The following is a 15,831-nucleotide window of genomic DNA, read 5'->3' on the forward strand; positions in this document are numbered from 1 at the left end:
GTGGTTGTGATGTTCTTTTTGTAAGTACGTTGTATTATTCAAGATCTGACTTTTCCTTGTGAGAAAGGTATTAAACAGCAATTTTTTCTTTAATAATCCTTGGTATCCACATTGCACACTTTTTATTTTTATGTTATGTTTTTTTTTATTTTTTAATTTTTAATTTTTTTTTGAGACAAGGTCTCTATTGCCCAGGCTGGAGTGCAGTGACGGGATCACAGCTTACTGCAGCCTCCTGGGCTCAACTCAGTCCTCCTACTTCTGTCTCCTGAGTAGCGGGGGCCACAGGTGTGTACCCCATGCCCAGCTAAATTTTTAAAATTTTTTGTAGAGATGGGGTCTCACTGTGTTGCCCAGGCTGGTCTCAAACTCCTGAGTTCAGGCAATCCCCCGCACTTCAGCCTCCTAAAATACTGGGATTACAGGTTACCCTCCTGCCTTAACCTCCTTATAGGTGTGAGCCACAACACCCAGCCATTAAGCACTTTCAAAGCCATTTTTCATTTGTTATTTACAGCAGCCCAGTGAAGCAGGTAGCATTGGGATTATTGTTCCTATTCGACTAATAAGAAAACTGAGATTCAGTTAAGTTACTGGCCTAAAGTCTTTTTTTTTTTTTTTTTTTTTTTGACAGAGTCTCACTCTGTTGCCCAGGCTGGAGTGCAGTGGCATGATCTCTGCTCACTGCAACTTCTGCCTCCTGGGTTCAAGTGATTCTCATGCCTCAGCCTCCCGAGTAGCTGGGATTACAAGCATGTGCCACCATGCTTGGCTAATTTTTGTGTTTTTAGTAGAGATGGGGTTTTGCCATGTTGGCCAGGCTGGTCTCGAACCCCTGACCTCAATAATCTGCCAGCCTCAGCCTCTCAAAGTGGGACTACAGACGTGAGCCACCGTGTCCAGCCATGTTACCTGCCTAACGTCTTAAAGGGAAAATAAACATTAAGGCATGATAGAGTTGAGATTCAAATTAGGGTAAAATTTTAACGTCAAATTCAGCATTTTTTGTTTTGTTTTTACTTTGTTTTTGTTCTATTTTACTACCACTCTGACTGTAATAAAGAAAAGAGTGAAAGTTCTTTAGGGGAACTGAGGTACTCCCAAAGAATTGCTACAGTCCCATTTGTCCTGTGACCATGTGCTTGGGGTGCCATAACAGAATACCACAGACTGAGTGGCTTAAACAATAGAAATTTATATCCTCAAACTTCTGAGGGCTGGAAGTTCAGTGTCAAGATGCTGGCAGGAGAGGCTAGAGATGAGGTCTCTCTCCTTAGCTTACAGATGACACCTTCTTTCTGAGTCCTCATGTGGCATTTTTCTCTGTGTGGGAGAAAGAGATATCTCATGTCTCATCCTTTTGTTTTAAAGGAACCAATTATATCAGATTAGGGCCTCACCTGTATGACTTTATTTAACCTTAATTACCTCCTTAAATCCCTTCTCCAAATGTAATCACATTGCGGGGTAGGGCTTTGACGTATGAATTTGGGGGAGACACAGTTCAGCGCATAACACAGTGTTAATGGGTTTTTAGTGTCTTTTGATATTCTGGCTTAGCCTGGTTAGCTGGAAACTAAATTTAATATTTGCATGGGACCAAATGTAGCAAATATCTGTATTCTTCATTTCTGTGAATATAGAAGCTTAGTTAAATTCAACCTGTGGTACTTGCTGTAAGGTACTTTGCAACTCCAGGATATTCTAATAGCAAAAAAATCTGTATCTAAATTTAATACTTTTCTTATAATGTAGCCTAATTTGTTAATAATTAGAGATCTCGGTACTTTACAGGTAATAAATGTTCCTCTCCTTCCTCCCCACCCACCTTTTTTACAGATGGAGAAATTAGCATACAGAGAAACTGACTTGTCAGATGTCAGAGCAAGGTATTGGTGGATCCAGGGATAAATCTCCAACTTCTTAACTCCTAGACCAGTTTTTAGTCCATTGACTATGCAGCCTAATGGTAAGTATCTTTTTACCTTATCCTGGAAGTAAGAGGGATTAAGAGACCTAGCAAGGACCGGCTTTAAGGAATTCCTCACGACTAATTAGACTACTCATTATCCTTTTCTTTATAGCCATGATGTCATTTTTGTCATTGGCATGAATTTTCCAGATTGGGAGAGGAGGTTTGAAGTTTTGCTTTTCAAATAGTTAAAAATATTTCTCGGTGGCTCATGCCTGTAATCCCAACACTTTGGGAGGCCAAGGTGGGTGGATCACCTGAGGTCGGGAGTTCGAGACCAGCCTGACCAACATGGAGAAACCCCATCTCTACTAAAAATACAAAACTGGCGGGCATGGTGGCACATGTCTGTAATATCAGCTCCTTGGGAGGCTGAGGCAGAATTGCTTGAACCCAGGCGGCAGAGGTTGCTGTGAGCTGAGATCTCACTGTTGCACTCCAGCCTGGGCAGCAAGAGCAAAACTCCATCTCAAAAAAAAAAAAAAAAAAAAAAAAAAAATCTGTAACAGTTTGGCTACGTGATAAATAATTATTAAGAAAGGAAACTATTATTTAATGAATTTGTTCGCTGTGGCAACAGAAATACAATGCAAGCCACTTATGTAGTTTAAAGTTTTCTAGTAGCCACATTAAGAAAGGTAAAAAGAAGAAGGGGCATGGGGGCTCTCACCTGTAATCCCAGCACTTTGGGAGGCCAAGGTGGGCCAATTGCTTGAGCGCAGGAATTGGAGACCAGCCTGGGCAACATAGCAAAACCCCATTGCTGCAAAGAATACAGAAGCGTAGCCAGTCATGGTGGTGTGAGCCTGTAGTTCCAGCTACTAGGGAGGTCATAACACTTTATCACACTTAGGTAACTCTCTGTCTTCTAGACTAAGAGAGGGTGCCTTGTTGTTTTTTTAATCCTTATTACCTAACACAGGGCTGGAACTTAGGTGGTCAGTGAATTTTTCGTTTGAAGCATGGATGAATGCAATTTCAGTACGGAAATATCAAAGATTTTAAGAGTGTTATTTTGAAAATAGTAAGTTGGAAATGGAATTTAAATATCAAATTGTACAAGATTTAATAGGAAGCTACCCTCTTTAAACCTATAATATTGCGTTCATTGATTCATTTTATTGACCTAGATATGTGAGATAGTAAGGAAAATAAGACATAATTTTTACTAGCAGATAGTTCATTATTAAGATATACATGTGATCAAACACAAATACACACATAAGATATAGATAGTTGCTACTATAATATCTCAGCTCCCGTAATATTGTTTGATGCTTAGTGAAACAGAATTGCAAGGTTGAATAGGGTCTTAGAAGTTTATCTAGTTATCTCCCTTTACAACCTGTGAATTTTTCTCTCAGCTTGGAAAAGTTTCAGCATCTTTGGTGATAAGTAGTCATTCAGCCTTTCTGCTTGTACATTTTAGTGTATAACCAGTCCTCCACAGTACAATTCTCATTGTCAGAAAGTCTCTCTCTGACATCTGCTTCCCTGTGGTGAATGCTTTGTCGAATGCCTCCAATCAAAAGACTACATTTTGTGAAATCCCTGGTGAGCATTCTAGTAGCAGGTAAACTAGAACAGGGGTTTTCTATCTTTAATGATATATCTCCAGTGCTTAGAATAATGACTGGCAAACAGTGGTAATAAATGTTTGTTGAATGAATTAATCTAAACATAAGCAGGATTTAGAGCATTATTTCAATTCAGTTTTTTAATTGTCAGATTTACTCCCTTTGTGGACTATTACATATCTTTCATTGCTGTTTCCTGTTCAGTTCTTTGCCTCTATGGCATAGTTTAACTTATTGAGCCCTAAATTTGTCATCTGTAAGGCGATATTAATAGTACCTGAGATGGAGATGGAATATATGAAAATACCTGGCACTGGGCCTGGTATATATAGTAATGGTAAGTATTAGTTGAATCTGAAATGGAATCAGTGCAGCAACCTCTGAACCTCCCCTGACCCTGACATCCCAGGAATGCAAGTTTATTTTTTAAAATTAATTAATTTCAAGAAGTATACATAACACAGAATTTACCATTTTAATAATATTTTAGTGTACAGTTCAGTGACACTGAAGACATTCACATTGTTGTGCACCCATCACCATCATCAATCTCTAGAACTTTTTTCATTTTGCAGAACTGCAACTGTATCCTTTAAAAATGGTAAGTTCATTTTTAATATTAGCTTAGGTAAAGCATGACTGAAATGGCAAATCTGTAATAGAAAAAATAATACATTCTAAAACTAAATATAAATGACATACTATCTGCAGTTTTAAGTTACCTGTTTTCAGTTATTGTTTATTAACTTGAGTAATTGATATCTTACCATCTGGTTTCTAGGTATCATCCTCTATGTCACAGTTGTTTTGATGAGAGTGTGCATTGAAATACTGACTTTTTAATATGGATAACTTTTCTCTCATTGCATAACTTTCTACATTTAGTAAAAAGACAAGTTTTTTTTTTTTTTTTTTTTTTTTCCTGCTTGCTGTGTGCCAAACTCTAGGAATACTGACTGGCTTAAGATTATTTAGCTCTGACACTCTGACAGGCATAAATGTAGGAGGTGGCACTACTACTTTGCTTAGGGCTGTCACCAGAAAGCTGTTACAAAATAATATTTTCCTGGACTGTGAGGAACAAATAGGAATTTCCCAAATAGAGAAAAGGGGAGGGTCCAGAGGTATGAAAGAGTATGAGTTTGGATGCAGTTTACAGTTGTATGAGCTTGGAAAGAGTATATGTCTGGATACAGTTTGGATACAGTTTAGGGATTGATCCTTGAAGACTTTTAAATGGGCTAGTGACATGTTTTATCTGATTTGTATTTTGGAAAAATAGTGCTGATGTATGATTGGAAAGCAGTGAGAACAAACAAAGGAATTAAATAACTTTTTATTGGTCAACGTGAGAGATAATGAAATCCTAAACTCTGAATAGCGGCAGGGGAGATTAAAGAGAGGAGATGGTTATTTTAGAGGTACAACTAACAGAATTGGATAACCAGTTGGATTTGGAGGGCAAAAGGGATTACAGGTTTCTGATTTGTTATGTTAACTGGGATAGGGACTGCCAGAGAAGAAAGATAGAAACTGATTATTAAATAGTACCTGTGTACTGTAATATACTCTGAAACATGGCCATTATTCTTAGAACACTTTGAAAACATGATAGGTGACTAGCTCCTTTTCTAATGTGTAGAATTCTGTCAGATGCTGTATTCTCTTTATTTTGGGACAGTTGCCTGATTGAGGGAGAGTTACCTGATTCACTGAGTAGTTTATGGCAGTACTTAAAAATTACACATTTTGTAATGCATTTGTTTCTTTTTCTCTTTTTTTTTTGAGATGGAGTCTCGCTCTGTCACCCGGGCTGGAGTGCAGTGGCCGCATCTCAGCTCACTGCAAGCTCCGCCTGCCGGGTTTACGCCATTCTCCCGCCTCAGTCTCCCGTGTAGCTGGGACTACAGGCGCCCGCCACCTTGCCTGGCTAGTTTTTTGTATTATTTTTAGTAGAGACGGGGTTTCACCGTGTTAGCCAGGATGGTCTCGATCTCCTGACCTCGTGATCCGCCCGTCTCGGCCTCCCAAAGTGCTGGGATTACAGGCTTGAGCCACCGTGCCCGGCCTGTTTCTTTTTCTTGAGTACTGCTTTCCATGTTTCAGTAGTTTGTACCAAGAGTCTATTTCTTCCTAGAAGCTAGAAGTTCCTTTTTCATTGTTCTTTTTTTTTTTTTTTTTTTTGGAGACAGAATCTTGCTCTGTTCCCCAGACTGGAGTGCAGTGACATAATCCTGGCTCACTGCAGCCTGGACTTCTGGGCTCAAGCAATCCTGCCATCGCAGCCTCTTAAGTAGCTGAAACCACAGGTTCCATGCCCAACTAATTTTTTAATTTTTTTGTAGAGACGGGGTCTCACTATGTTGCTGAGACTGGTCTCGAACTCCTGGGCTCAATGAATCCTCCTGCCTTGGCCTCCCAAAGTGCTGGGATAGCAGGCATGGGCCACTGAACTTTTTGAACAATTTGATGCCTTTCTGCCCTTAACTATTTGTTGTTTTGTTCATTTTGCTGGATAATTGAATATGGATTTTGTTTCTTTACTGGAATACTTCCTCTTTTCTTTTCTTTCTTTCTTTTTTTTTTTTTTTGAGACAAGTCTTGCTCTGTTGCCCAAGCTAGACTAATTTTTTAAAATTGCATTGGTTGCTTTTGAATATTGTTTTACTGATGATCTTTCAACCTGGTTTCTATTTGATGTGGCTTCCTTTGATTAATTTTGGTATACTGGTAGCTCATCTTTACTTAAGCAATATAGTACTAAAAACTTGTATATAAATGGAATATATATTGTATGTTTAATTTTTAAGAATATGTTTTCTAATTATGAAAAATTTTAAACATAAATTTAATCATGATCCCCTAATATATTTTTCAGTGATTTTAAAGCCTAATCTAGTTTTTAATCTTTACTAATGATTCAGAGGAAAACAGGCATAGCAGGCTACTAGAAAGACAGGGGATGTAAAAACCAGGAGAGAAGACAAACACTGGCCAGTGTTGCTGGAATGTAGTAGAAAAGGGAGAAGTCATAACAGATAAGATTAGAGAGGTGGGAGGAATCAAATCCTGCATGGCTTTGTAAAGCATGCTTAACTGAGTATGAAGCTATTGGAGGTCCTTCAGGAGAGAAATGACCTTATCTGTTTTATGTTTTAAAATACTCACTCTGACCTAGTAGTAGGGTTCTCCCCCAAAACAGAAACAATGGGAGCTGGGTAGGTAGGTAGAGAGAGATTTATTGTGGGAATTGGCTCACAGAATTATAGAGGCTGAGAAATCCCATGATATACTATCTGTAAGCTGGTGCCATTAGTCTGAGTCCAAAGACCTAAGAATCAGGGAGCTGATGGTGTAACTCTGCCTTCAGTGCCGAAGACCTGAAAACCAGTGGGGAAGGTAGAGGGGACTGTTGTCTGAGGCTCAAGAACTAGGAGCTCCATTGTCTAAGGACAGGATAAGATGGATATCCTAGCTCACAAAACGAGAGAATTCACTCTTCCTTCATCTTTTTGTGCTATTTGCACAAAAAATCCACCCTCAGTGGATTGCATAATGCCCACACACCTTGGTGAGAGCAATATTCTTTACTCAGTCTGCTGATTCAAATGTTAATCTCTTCAAGAAATACAACCACAGATACACTCAGAAATAATGTTTACCAGCTATCTGGGCATCCCTTAGCCCAGTTAAATTGACAAATAAAGTTAACTATCACAAGTACTCCTTTCAACTCAGCACCTATATGTATTTCCTTAAGCCATATTTGATCTCCAAATGAAGATAGTAACAGGGTCATTTTTGTACCTAACATAAACAGCTATCCTGCATACAACCGAAAACACACTAACCCCCTCCCCAGGAGAGTGAAGTTCTTCAGTGATGTTTACTCTTCTCCTGATAGTCTGTAACTTAAATATTATGATGTAAAATTAGCAATACTTAAATATTGATATAAAGTCAATACAACTTTTGTTACATGATAAGAAAAGATAGGAAAGAACGCAAAGATATTTGCTTAATATGTGTGTATGTACAAACAAACATTCATAATGAAATAAGGAGGAAATACTCAGAACAATTACAGTTGTTTCTGTACTGGTCACATATTTATTGCTGGTATTTATAACTTACCTATTCTGTATTTTTTTAAATTTTTTATTTTTGCCTTCTGCAAGAACCTCATGATTCTTTACCCAGCAGGGTGACCCAAAGGTTTGGCCCATTTGTAGTTCTGCCTGGATTGCATTTTTGTAGTTATCCATTGGCCTTAATCACAGAGTGGAGTAATACTGAGAAACACCCTAAGGTATCTCCTGTATTCTAGACATACTCTTCAGTTCTTCCATTGTGGAGTAGTAGTTCAGTTTCTCCTTGATAGTCTGGATGAATCACCTCAGGCAACAACACGGCAACTCCCTCTTCACCTGTTGACTCAGAGGCGTGAGGAGCCCAGAGTAGCTAGGTGGCAGTTTTTATTTTTATTTATTTATTTATTTATTTTTTAGGTGGCAGTTTAAAAAAAAAAAAAATTGGAGATTTTTTGGTTTTGTCTTATTTTTAAATTGAAACATAATTGTACATATTTATTGGGTACAGTGTGATATTTCAATACATGTACACAATGTGTAATGATCGAATCGGTAATTAGCATATCGATCCCTTCAAACATTTATCATTTATTTGTGTTGGGAGCATTCAGAAATACGCTCTTTTTGCTGTTTGAAAATACACAATAAGTTCTCATTAATTATAGTCACCTATAGTGCTGTAGAATACTATAACTTATTTCTTTTATTTAGCTGTACTTTTATATTTGTCCCCCTACCTCCCCTTTTTTCCCTTTAGTAACCACTATTCTGTCTACTATGAGGTCTACTTTTGTAGCTTCCACATATGACTGAAAACATGTAGTATTTCTCTTTCTGTGCCTGGTTTATTTCATTAACCTGATGTTCTACAAGCTAATCCATGTTGCCACAAATGACAGAATTTCATTCTTTTTATGGCTAAATAGTATCCCATTGTTTATATATACCCTATTTTCTTTATCTGTTTATCTAATGACGGACACTTTGGTTTATCCCATATCTTGACTATTATGAATAGTGCTGCAATAAACATGGGAGTGCAGATAACTTTTTGACATACTGATTTCCTTTCCTATGGTTATATACCCAATATTGGAATTGCTGGATCACATGGTAGTATTCTTTTTAGATTTTTGAGGAACCTTCATCCTGTTTTCCGTAATAGCTGTACTAATTTACTATACCACCAACAGTGAATAAGAGTTCCCCTTTCTCCACATTTTTGTCAGCATTTATTTTTGTCTTTTTAGCAGTAGCCACTGTAACTAGGGTAAAATGATATCTCATTGTGGTTTTGATCTGCATTTCCCTGATGATTAGTGATGCAGAGCATTTTTTCATATACCTGTTAGCCATTTCTGTGTCTTCTTTTGAGAGATATCTGTTCAGCTCATTTGTTTATTTTTAAATCAGATTATTTGTTGTTTTGTGTTTTGGGGGAGTTTTTTGGTTTTTGCTGTTGTTTGAGCTCCCTGCATGTTCTAGATATTAATCCCTTGTTGGATGAATAGTTTACATATATTTCTCCGATTCTGCACTCTTTTCCCTCTGTTGATTGTTTCCTTTGCTATGCGGAAGCTTTTTAGTTTGATATAATCTCATGATGTCTAATTGTGTAATTTTGCTTTTGTTGCCTTTGCTTTTGAGGTCTTCTCCATAAAATGTTTGCCCAGATCAATGTCTTGAAGCATTTCTCCTGTGTGTTTTTTTTTTTTTTTTTTGTAGTTCTATGGTTTCAGGCCTTCATTTAAGTATTGATCTGTTTTTAATTGATTTTTGTACATGGTGAGAGGTCTAGTTTTATTTTTATGTACAGGGGTCTAGTTTAATTTTTCTGCATATGGATATCCAGTTTTCCCAGTGGATAAAACTTTACTTCCCAGTGGAGAAAAACTTTATTTATTAAGGAGACTGTCCCTTCCCCAGTGAGTGTTCTTGATGCCTTTCTCAAAAATCAGTTGGCTGTAAATACATGGATTTATTTCTGGGTTCTCTATTCTGGGTTCCATTGGTATATATGTGTGTTCTTATGCCAGTACCATGGTGTTTTGTTTACCGTATCTTTGTTATATATTTTGAAATCCAGTAGTGTGATGCCTCCAGCTTTGTTCTTTTTTGCTCAGGTTTGCTTTGGCTATTTGGAGACGTTTATGATTCCATACAAATTTTAGAATTTTTTTTCTATTTTTGTGAAGAATGTCATTGGTATTTTGATAGGGATTGCATTGACTCTATAGATGACTTTTGGTAGTATGGTTATTTTAACAATATTAAGCCTTCCAATCCATGAACATGAGATATCTTTCTATTTGTTTGTATCCTCTTCCATTTCTTTCATCAGTGTTTTGTGGTTTCCCTTGTAGAGATCTTTTACCTCCTTGGATAAATTTATTCATAGGTTTTTTTTTTTTATTTTTTTTTGAGACGGAGTCTCGCTCTGTCGCCCAGGCTGGAGTGCGGTGGCGCGATCTCCACTCACTGCAAGCTCCGCCTCCCGGGTTCACGCCATTCTCCTGCCTCAGCCTCCCGTGTAGCTGGGACTACAGGCGCCCGCCACCGCGCCCGGCTAATTTTTGTATTTTTAGTAGAGACAGGGTTTCACCGTGTTAGTCAGGATGGTCTCGATCTCCTGACCTCGTGATCCACCCATCTCGGCCTCCCAAAGTGCTGGGATTACAGGCGTGAGCCACCGCACCCGGCCAGTTTTTTTTTTATAGCTATTCTAAATGAGATTGCTTTCTTGATTTTTTTTTTGTTTGTTTGTTTTTTACTAATTCATTGTTGGTTCAGTGCTACTGATTTTTATATGTTGATTTTGTGTCCTGCAGCTTTCCTGAATTTGTTTATCAGTTCTAAGAATTTTTTGGTAGAGTTTTTTGTTTGTTTGTTTGTTTTTTGATGGAGTCTCGCTCTATTGCCCAGGCTGGAGTGCAGTGGTATGAACATGGCTCACTGCAGCCTTAACCTCTCAATAGATCCTCCCACCTCAGCCTCCCAAGTAGTTGGGACCACAGGCATATACCACCATCCTGGCTAACTTTTTGTATTTTTTGTAGAGATGGGGTCTTGCCATGTTGCCCAGGTTGGTCTTGAAGTTCTGGGCTCAAGTGATCCTTCTGTCTCACTCTCCCAAAGTGCTGGGATTACAGGCGTGAGCCACCACACCCAGCCGTCTTTCCTCTTAATACTGCTTTGGCTGTATCCCATAGGTTTGGGTATGTTATGTTTCTATTTTCATTTGTTTCAAGAAACTTTAAAATTTTCTTCTTAATTTCTTCATTGACCTATTGGTTATTCAGGAATGTGTTTAATTTCTTTGTATTTCTATGATTTTGAAAGTTCCTCTTGTTATTGGTTTCTATTTTTATTCCATTGTGGTCTGAAATGATACTTGATATGATTTCAGTTTTTTTAAATTTGGTGAGATTTACTTATGGTCTAATTTGGAGAATGTTCCATGTTCTGATGAAAAGAATGTATATTATACAGCTGTTGGAAGACAGTACTGTCACCTAGCTGGCACTGTAACTGCATCTTTTGTGTGTGTGTGTGTGTGGTTTTTTTTTAATTTTTAGTAGAGACAGGGTTTTACCACAAGGCCATTCCATAGTTCTGTCAAGCCAGCTGCTTCAGGATGATGCATGTTAAGATCATTAATTCCATGAGCATAAGCTCATTGCCACACTTCTTTGTGTGGCTTCTTGGTCAGAAGCAGTGCTGTCTATAATGGTGGATAAGGGATTTTGTGAGCCTGCAATTGGTAGTTTTGACAGTAGAATTGCATGCAGGGAAGGCAAATCAATATCTAGAGTAAATGTCTATTCCAGCTGGACAAAATACTGTCCCTTCAATGAAGGAAGGAGTCCATTGTAATCAACCTGCCACTGGGTAGCTGGCTGATCACCCTGGGGAATAGTGCCATATCAGGGGCTCAGTGTTGATCTCTGCTGCTGGCAGATTGGACACTCAGCAATGGCCATCGCCAGATTGACCTTGGTGTGTGGAAGTCCATGCTCCTGAAGTTATGCATAATTTCTATGCAAATAAGTAATGGAGGTACCATTTACTGGGTTGGGAAGACAAAAAGTAACAAGATGACAGAGGATGGCCTTCTGTTTTAGTCGTGTTAAGTTCTTAATATCTGATTGATAACCACGTAGAGATGGCCTACAGGTGGTTGTTTATGTGAATGTGTGTGGGATTCTAAGAATCCAGTTCTGGAAATGTGAATTTGGAAGTGATCTTAATGGAGTGGTGAGCAGACATACCCTATTTGAATGAGGTGATAACATGGGGTAGTGAGGAGGCAATAACTGTGAGGTAGTCAAGAGGCAATAACTGCAGGTAACTCTTAAGTTTTCCTGTGAAGGAGAGCAAAGAAATAGAGGAGTATAATAGGAGGGATATGTATGGGATTAAGAGAAAGGTGTGAGGTTTTGTTTATTTTAGGTTTTCATTGATAGGAAATAATAGAGCAGTAAGAATGCTGGTGCAAATGATCTGTTAGAAAGGAGGTACTTGATAGTAGGATCAGCAATGTGGCAGAATAGGAAACTCCTGACTCTCCCTCCACCCATGGGTGCACCAAATAAATATCTATTCATGGATCAGTTCTCCCTCAGAGAAAGTCAGAGACTAGTTGAAAGATTCGTACCCGTGGGGCAACTGAGGAAACATCCTCATCGAATGGGTAGGAAAACCTGAAGCACACTAGGGCCAGACCCCACCCTGGGCATTGTGCCATAAAATTGGAAAGGGAAGCCCCAACATCCAACTTCTCCCCATGGAGAGAAGGGTTTTAACCCCACATATAGCATCCTAACTTAAGATTCTTCATGGTCTGGCTCTTAATTCATCAACTCTGGGAGCAGAGGAGATTAGACATATGCAAGTCTTTCTAGACCACAGGAAAAAAGCAGCAGTTAGATATGGGCACTTAAGCACTTCAGAGCTTTCATCCCCCAGGAGCAATACATAGAAGGGACTTAAGAGCCGGGCGCGGTGGCTCAAGCCTGTAATCCCAGCACTTTGGGATGCCGAGACGGGCGGATCACGAGGTCAGGAGATCGAGACCATCCTGGCTAACACGGTGAAACCCCGTCTCTACTGAAAATACAAAAAACTAGCCGGGCGCGGTGGCGGGCGCCTGTAGTCCCAGCTACTCAGGAGGCTGAGGCAGGAGAATGGCGGGAACCCGGGAGGCGGAGCTTGCAGTGAGCCGAGATTGCGCCACTGCACTCCAGTCTGGGCGACAGAGCGAGACTCCGCCTCAAAAAAAAAAAAAAAAAAAAAAGAAATGAAGCCCCCTGTTTGCCCACAGAAGGAGTTTATAACACACTATTCTGGCAGCTTTTTGGTTGTTTGGCTTCTAACTAACTTACATTGGGGGAGTTTAGGGGCAGTCAAATATTAACCCGCCACCAGCCTGGGAAGAGTTTGTCCACACATTGAATACCTCAGCTTACACAGCTTCCACCAAGGGTCTACATACTAAACCTCTCAGTTCTGGGAGAAGAAGGGATTGGCCTATGCAGATCTCTAGACCTCTGCAGGAAAAAAGCAGCAGATTTATACGGGTACAGAAGCACATCCCTGGATTTTATTCCCCAGGAGAAGTGCAGAGAAGAAGCTTAAAATGTAGCCCCCTGTTTTTCCCCAGAAGGGGTTTATGACATTCTCTCCTGGTGACTACTTGCCAGCCTGGCTTCCAAATAACTTGCATTGAGGAATTAAAGGGGTAGACAGCTATTAACCTGACACCCCCCTGATGGGCATATGTCCACATGAGTGCCCCAACTTTTACAGCTATCTCCCAAAGGATTACATCCTCAACATCTTAGCTCTGGGAGCCAAGGGGACTAGGCATAGATGAGTTTTTCGAGATCACAGAACAATGGGATGGCTTTAAATAGGTATACAAATACCTTCAGAAGTCATACCTCTTATGAGCAGTGCAGAAAGGAAGTAGGAACATGTAGGTCCCATTTGTTCTCCAAAAGGGGCTTATAGCACACACTTCCAGTGGCTACTTGACAGCCTGGCTTCTGATGAACTTGCGTTTGGGATCTGATGGGAAAACAAACAGTAGTCCTCTAGCTAATCTCAGTGATAAATCCAAGGCTACTCATTCTTCCTCGAAGGAGTTTGGTCATGCCTCAAGTGCCACAACCTCTATAGCTTCCACCCAAGGGACAAGATTTGGGAATCAGTGGAGCTTTGCATTCCTGAGTAGCCTTAGACCACAGCAAACAAAAAGGGGGACGTGCAGTAGGACCACTTCTATGAGCTTGTCCCCAGGATCAGAGGGTGCAACCTGAATGTGAGTATAGGTTTTTGCCACAGATCTTCTCCTTAGCTTAGTGCAGAGAGAGTGGGACATAAATGCTCAGGCTCAGCTGTGAAGATAGAAGGAAATGGAAAACCCATTCAGTACCTCAACATCTCCAGCTATATCTAGAGATTCTGGCTCCTACTCTATGGTATTGTGGGGGTATTGACAGAATGTGGCACATCCTAAGCTTGAGGGGACCATCATAAAAGAGACAGCAGTCTGAATAAACACAGAGATTAGAGAGTGCCTTAAAATTTTTGGCTGGATGGATTGGTGAGATCCTTCTCCTACATGAAGCCAGTCTGACAAGTCGGGGAGAGGTTATATTCTTATTTAATGCATAGAAGCTAATACAAAAATCAAAGAACAGAGAATCTATTTAAAAAAAAAAAAAGAGAAATCTCCACAAGTGAAATAGAGAGATGTGATTCACCTGACAGAGAATTTAAGATAATGGTTATAAAGATGTTCACTGAAGTCAAAAGAGCAATGAAAGAACAAGCTAAGAACTTTGACAAAGAGATAGAAAGTATAAAATAGTACCAAATAGACATCAAAGATGTGAAAAGTACTGTAACTGAACTAAAAAAATTCAATGGAGGTGTTCAACAGCAGATTCGATGAAGCAGAAGAAAGGATCGATGAAATCAAAGACAGGTCATTGAAAAAAATCCAATCTGAGCAAAAAGAAAGCAGAATGAAAAGGATAGTTTAAAGAGTTTACGAGACCTGTGGGACACCATCAAGTGGACAACATATGCATTATTGATATGTCAGAAAGAAGAAATAAAATATATTCAAAGAAATTACGTCAGAAAACTTCCCAAGCCTGGGGAAGGAAATAGAAAGCCAGATCCAGGAAGTCCAAAGAACACCAAATAAGATGAACCTAAAAGGATCCACACCAAGGCAAGTTGTAATCAAATTGTAAGTTAGAGAGAGTTGAAAGCAGCAAGGGAAAAGTGAATTGTCACATGTGAGGGAAGCACCCTAAGGCTATCAGTGGATTTCACAGCAGAAACCTTGCAGATCAGAAGAGAGTATGATGATATTATTCAAAACCCTGAAAGGAAAAAACACACAAAAAACAACACTGGTAGCAAAGCATACTATACCCAGCAATCCTGTCTTTCAAAAACAAAGGGATAATCAAGACTTTCTCAAACAAAAACAGAGAATTTATCCCCACTAGACCAGCCTTACAAGAAATGCTACAGGGAATTCAGAAGAGAATGTTAATCAGTAATGTGAAAACATATGAAAGTATAAAACGCACTGAAAGAGGAGATATTACAACTGGTAACATAGAAATACAAAGGATCATGGAAGACTACTATGAACAGTTATAAGCCAGCAAATTGAACAACCAGAAGAAATGAATACATTGCTAGAAATATATAGTTTACCAAGACCGAATCACAAAGCAGTTAGAAATCTGAATAGTCCAATTATGAGTAATGAGATTCAATTAGTAATTAAAAGTCTCCTATCAAAGTAAAGCCTGGGACCTAATGGCATCATAGCTGAATTGTACCAGACACTTGAAGAACAAATACCAGTCCTTCTCAAACTCTTCCAGAAAGTTGAAGAGGATGGAATTCTTCAAAATTTATTTTATGAGGCCAGCAGTACCTTGATACCAAAGCTAGACAAAGATACGATAAGAGAAGACTACATCTGCCTTTATCTGAATGGTAAGAGGAAAAAGAAGACTGCAGACCAATCTCACTAATGAACATAGATGCAAAAATCTTCAACAAAATACTAAGAAACCATATTCAGCAGTATATTAAAAGAATCATTCACCATGATTAAGTGGAATTTGCCCTTGGGATGTGATGCAGATGAATAAATGTGACT

At 39.1% G+C, this 15,831-nt stretch overlaps 1 protein-coding gene across 27 annotated transcripts in view; it reads left to right on the forward strand.

Annotated features, from left to right (window-relative positions):
* The window catches only part of SCMH1 (Scm polycomb group protein homolog 1), a 246,088-nt gene that overhangs the window by 69,693 nt on the left and 160,564 nt on the right, over positions 1 to 15,831 (forward strand). For all 27 annotated transcript variants that reach the window (XR_004440916.1, XM_033226890.1, XM_033226886.1 and 24 more), the window contains one exon: positions 1,840 to 1,969. Coding sequence is in view for 8 of the 27 variants with exons in the window: in XM_033226878.1 (XP_033082769.1) it covers positions 1,957 to 1,969 (13 nt within the window). In the remaining 19 variants the exon portion in view is untranslated. The remainder of the gene's footprint in view (positions 1 to 1,839; positions 1,970 to 15,831) is intronic.

Source organism: Trachypithecus francoisi, unplaced genomic scaffold (assembly GCF_009764315.1).
Source record: "Trachypithecus francoisi isolate TF-2019V2 unplaced genomic scaffold, Tfra_2.0 Lachesis_group12, whole genome shotgun sequence".
In the NCBI taxonomy this organism is placed as follows: Eukaryota; Metazoa; Chordata; class Mammalia; order Primates; family Cercopithecidae; genus Trachypithecus; species Trachypithecus francoisi.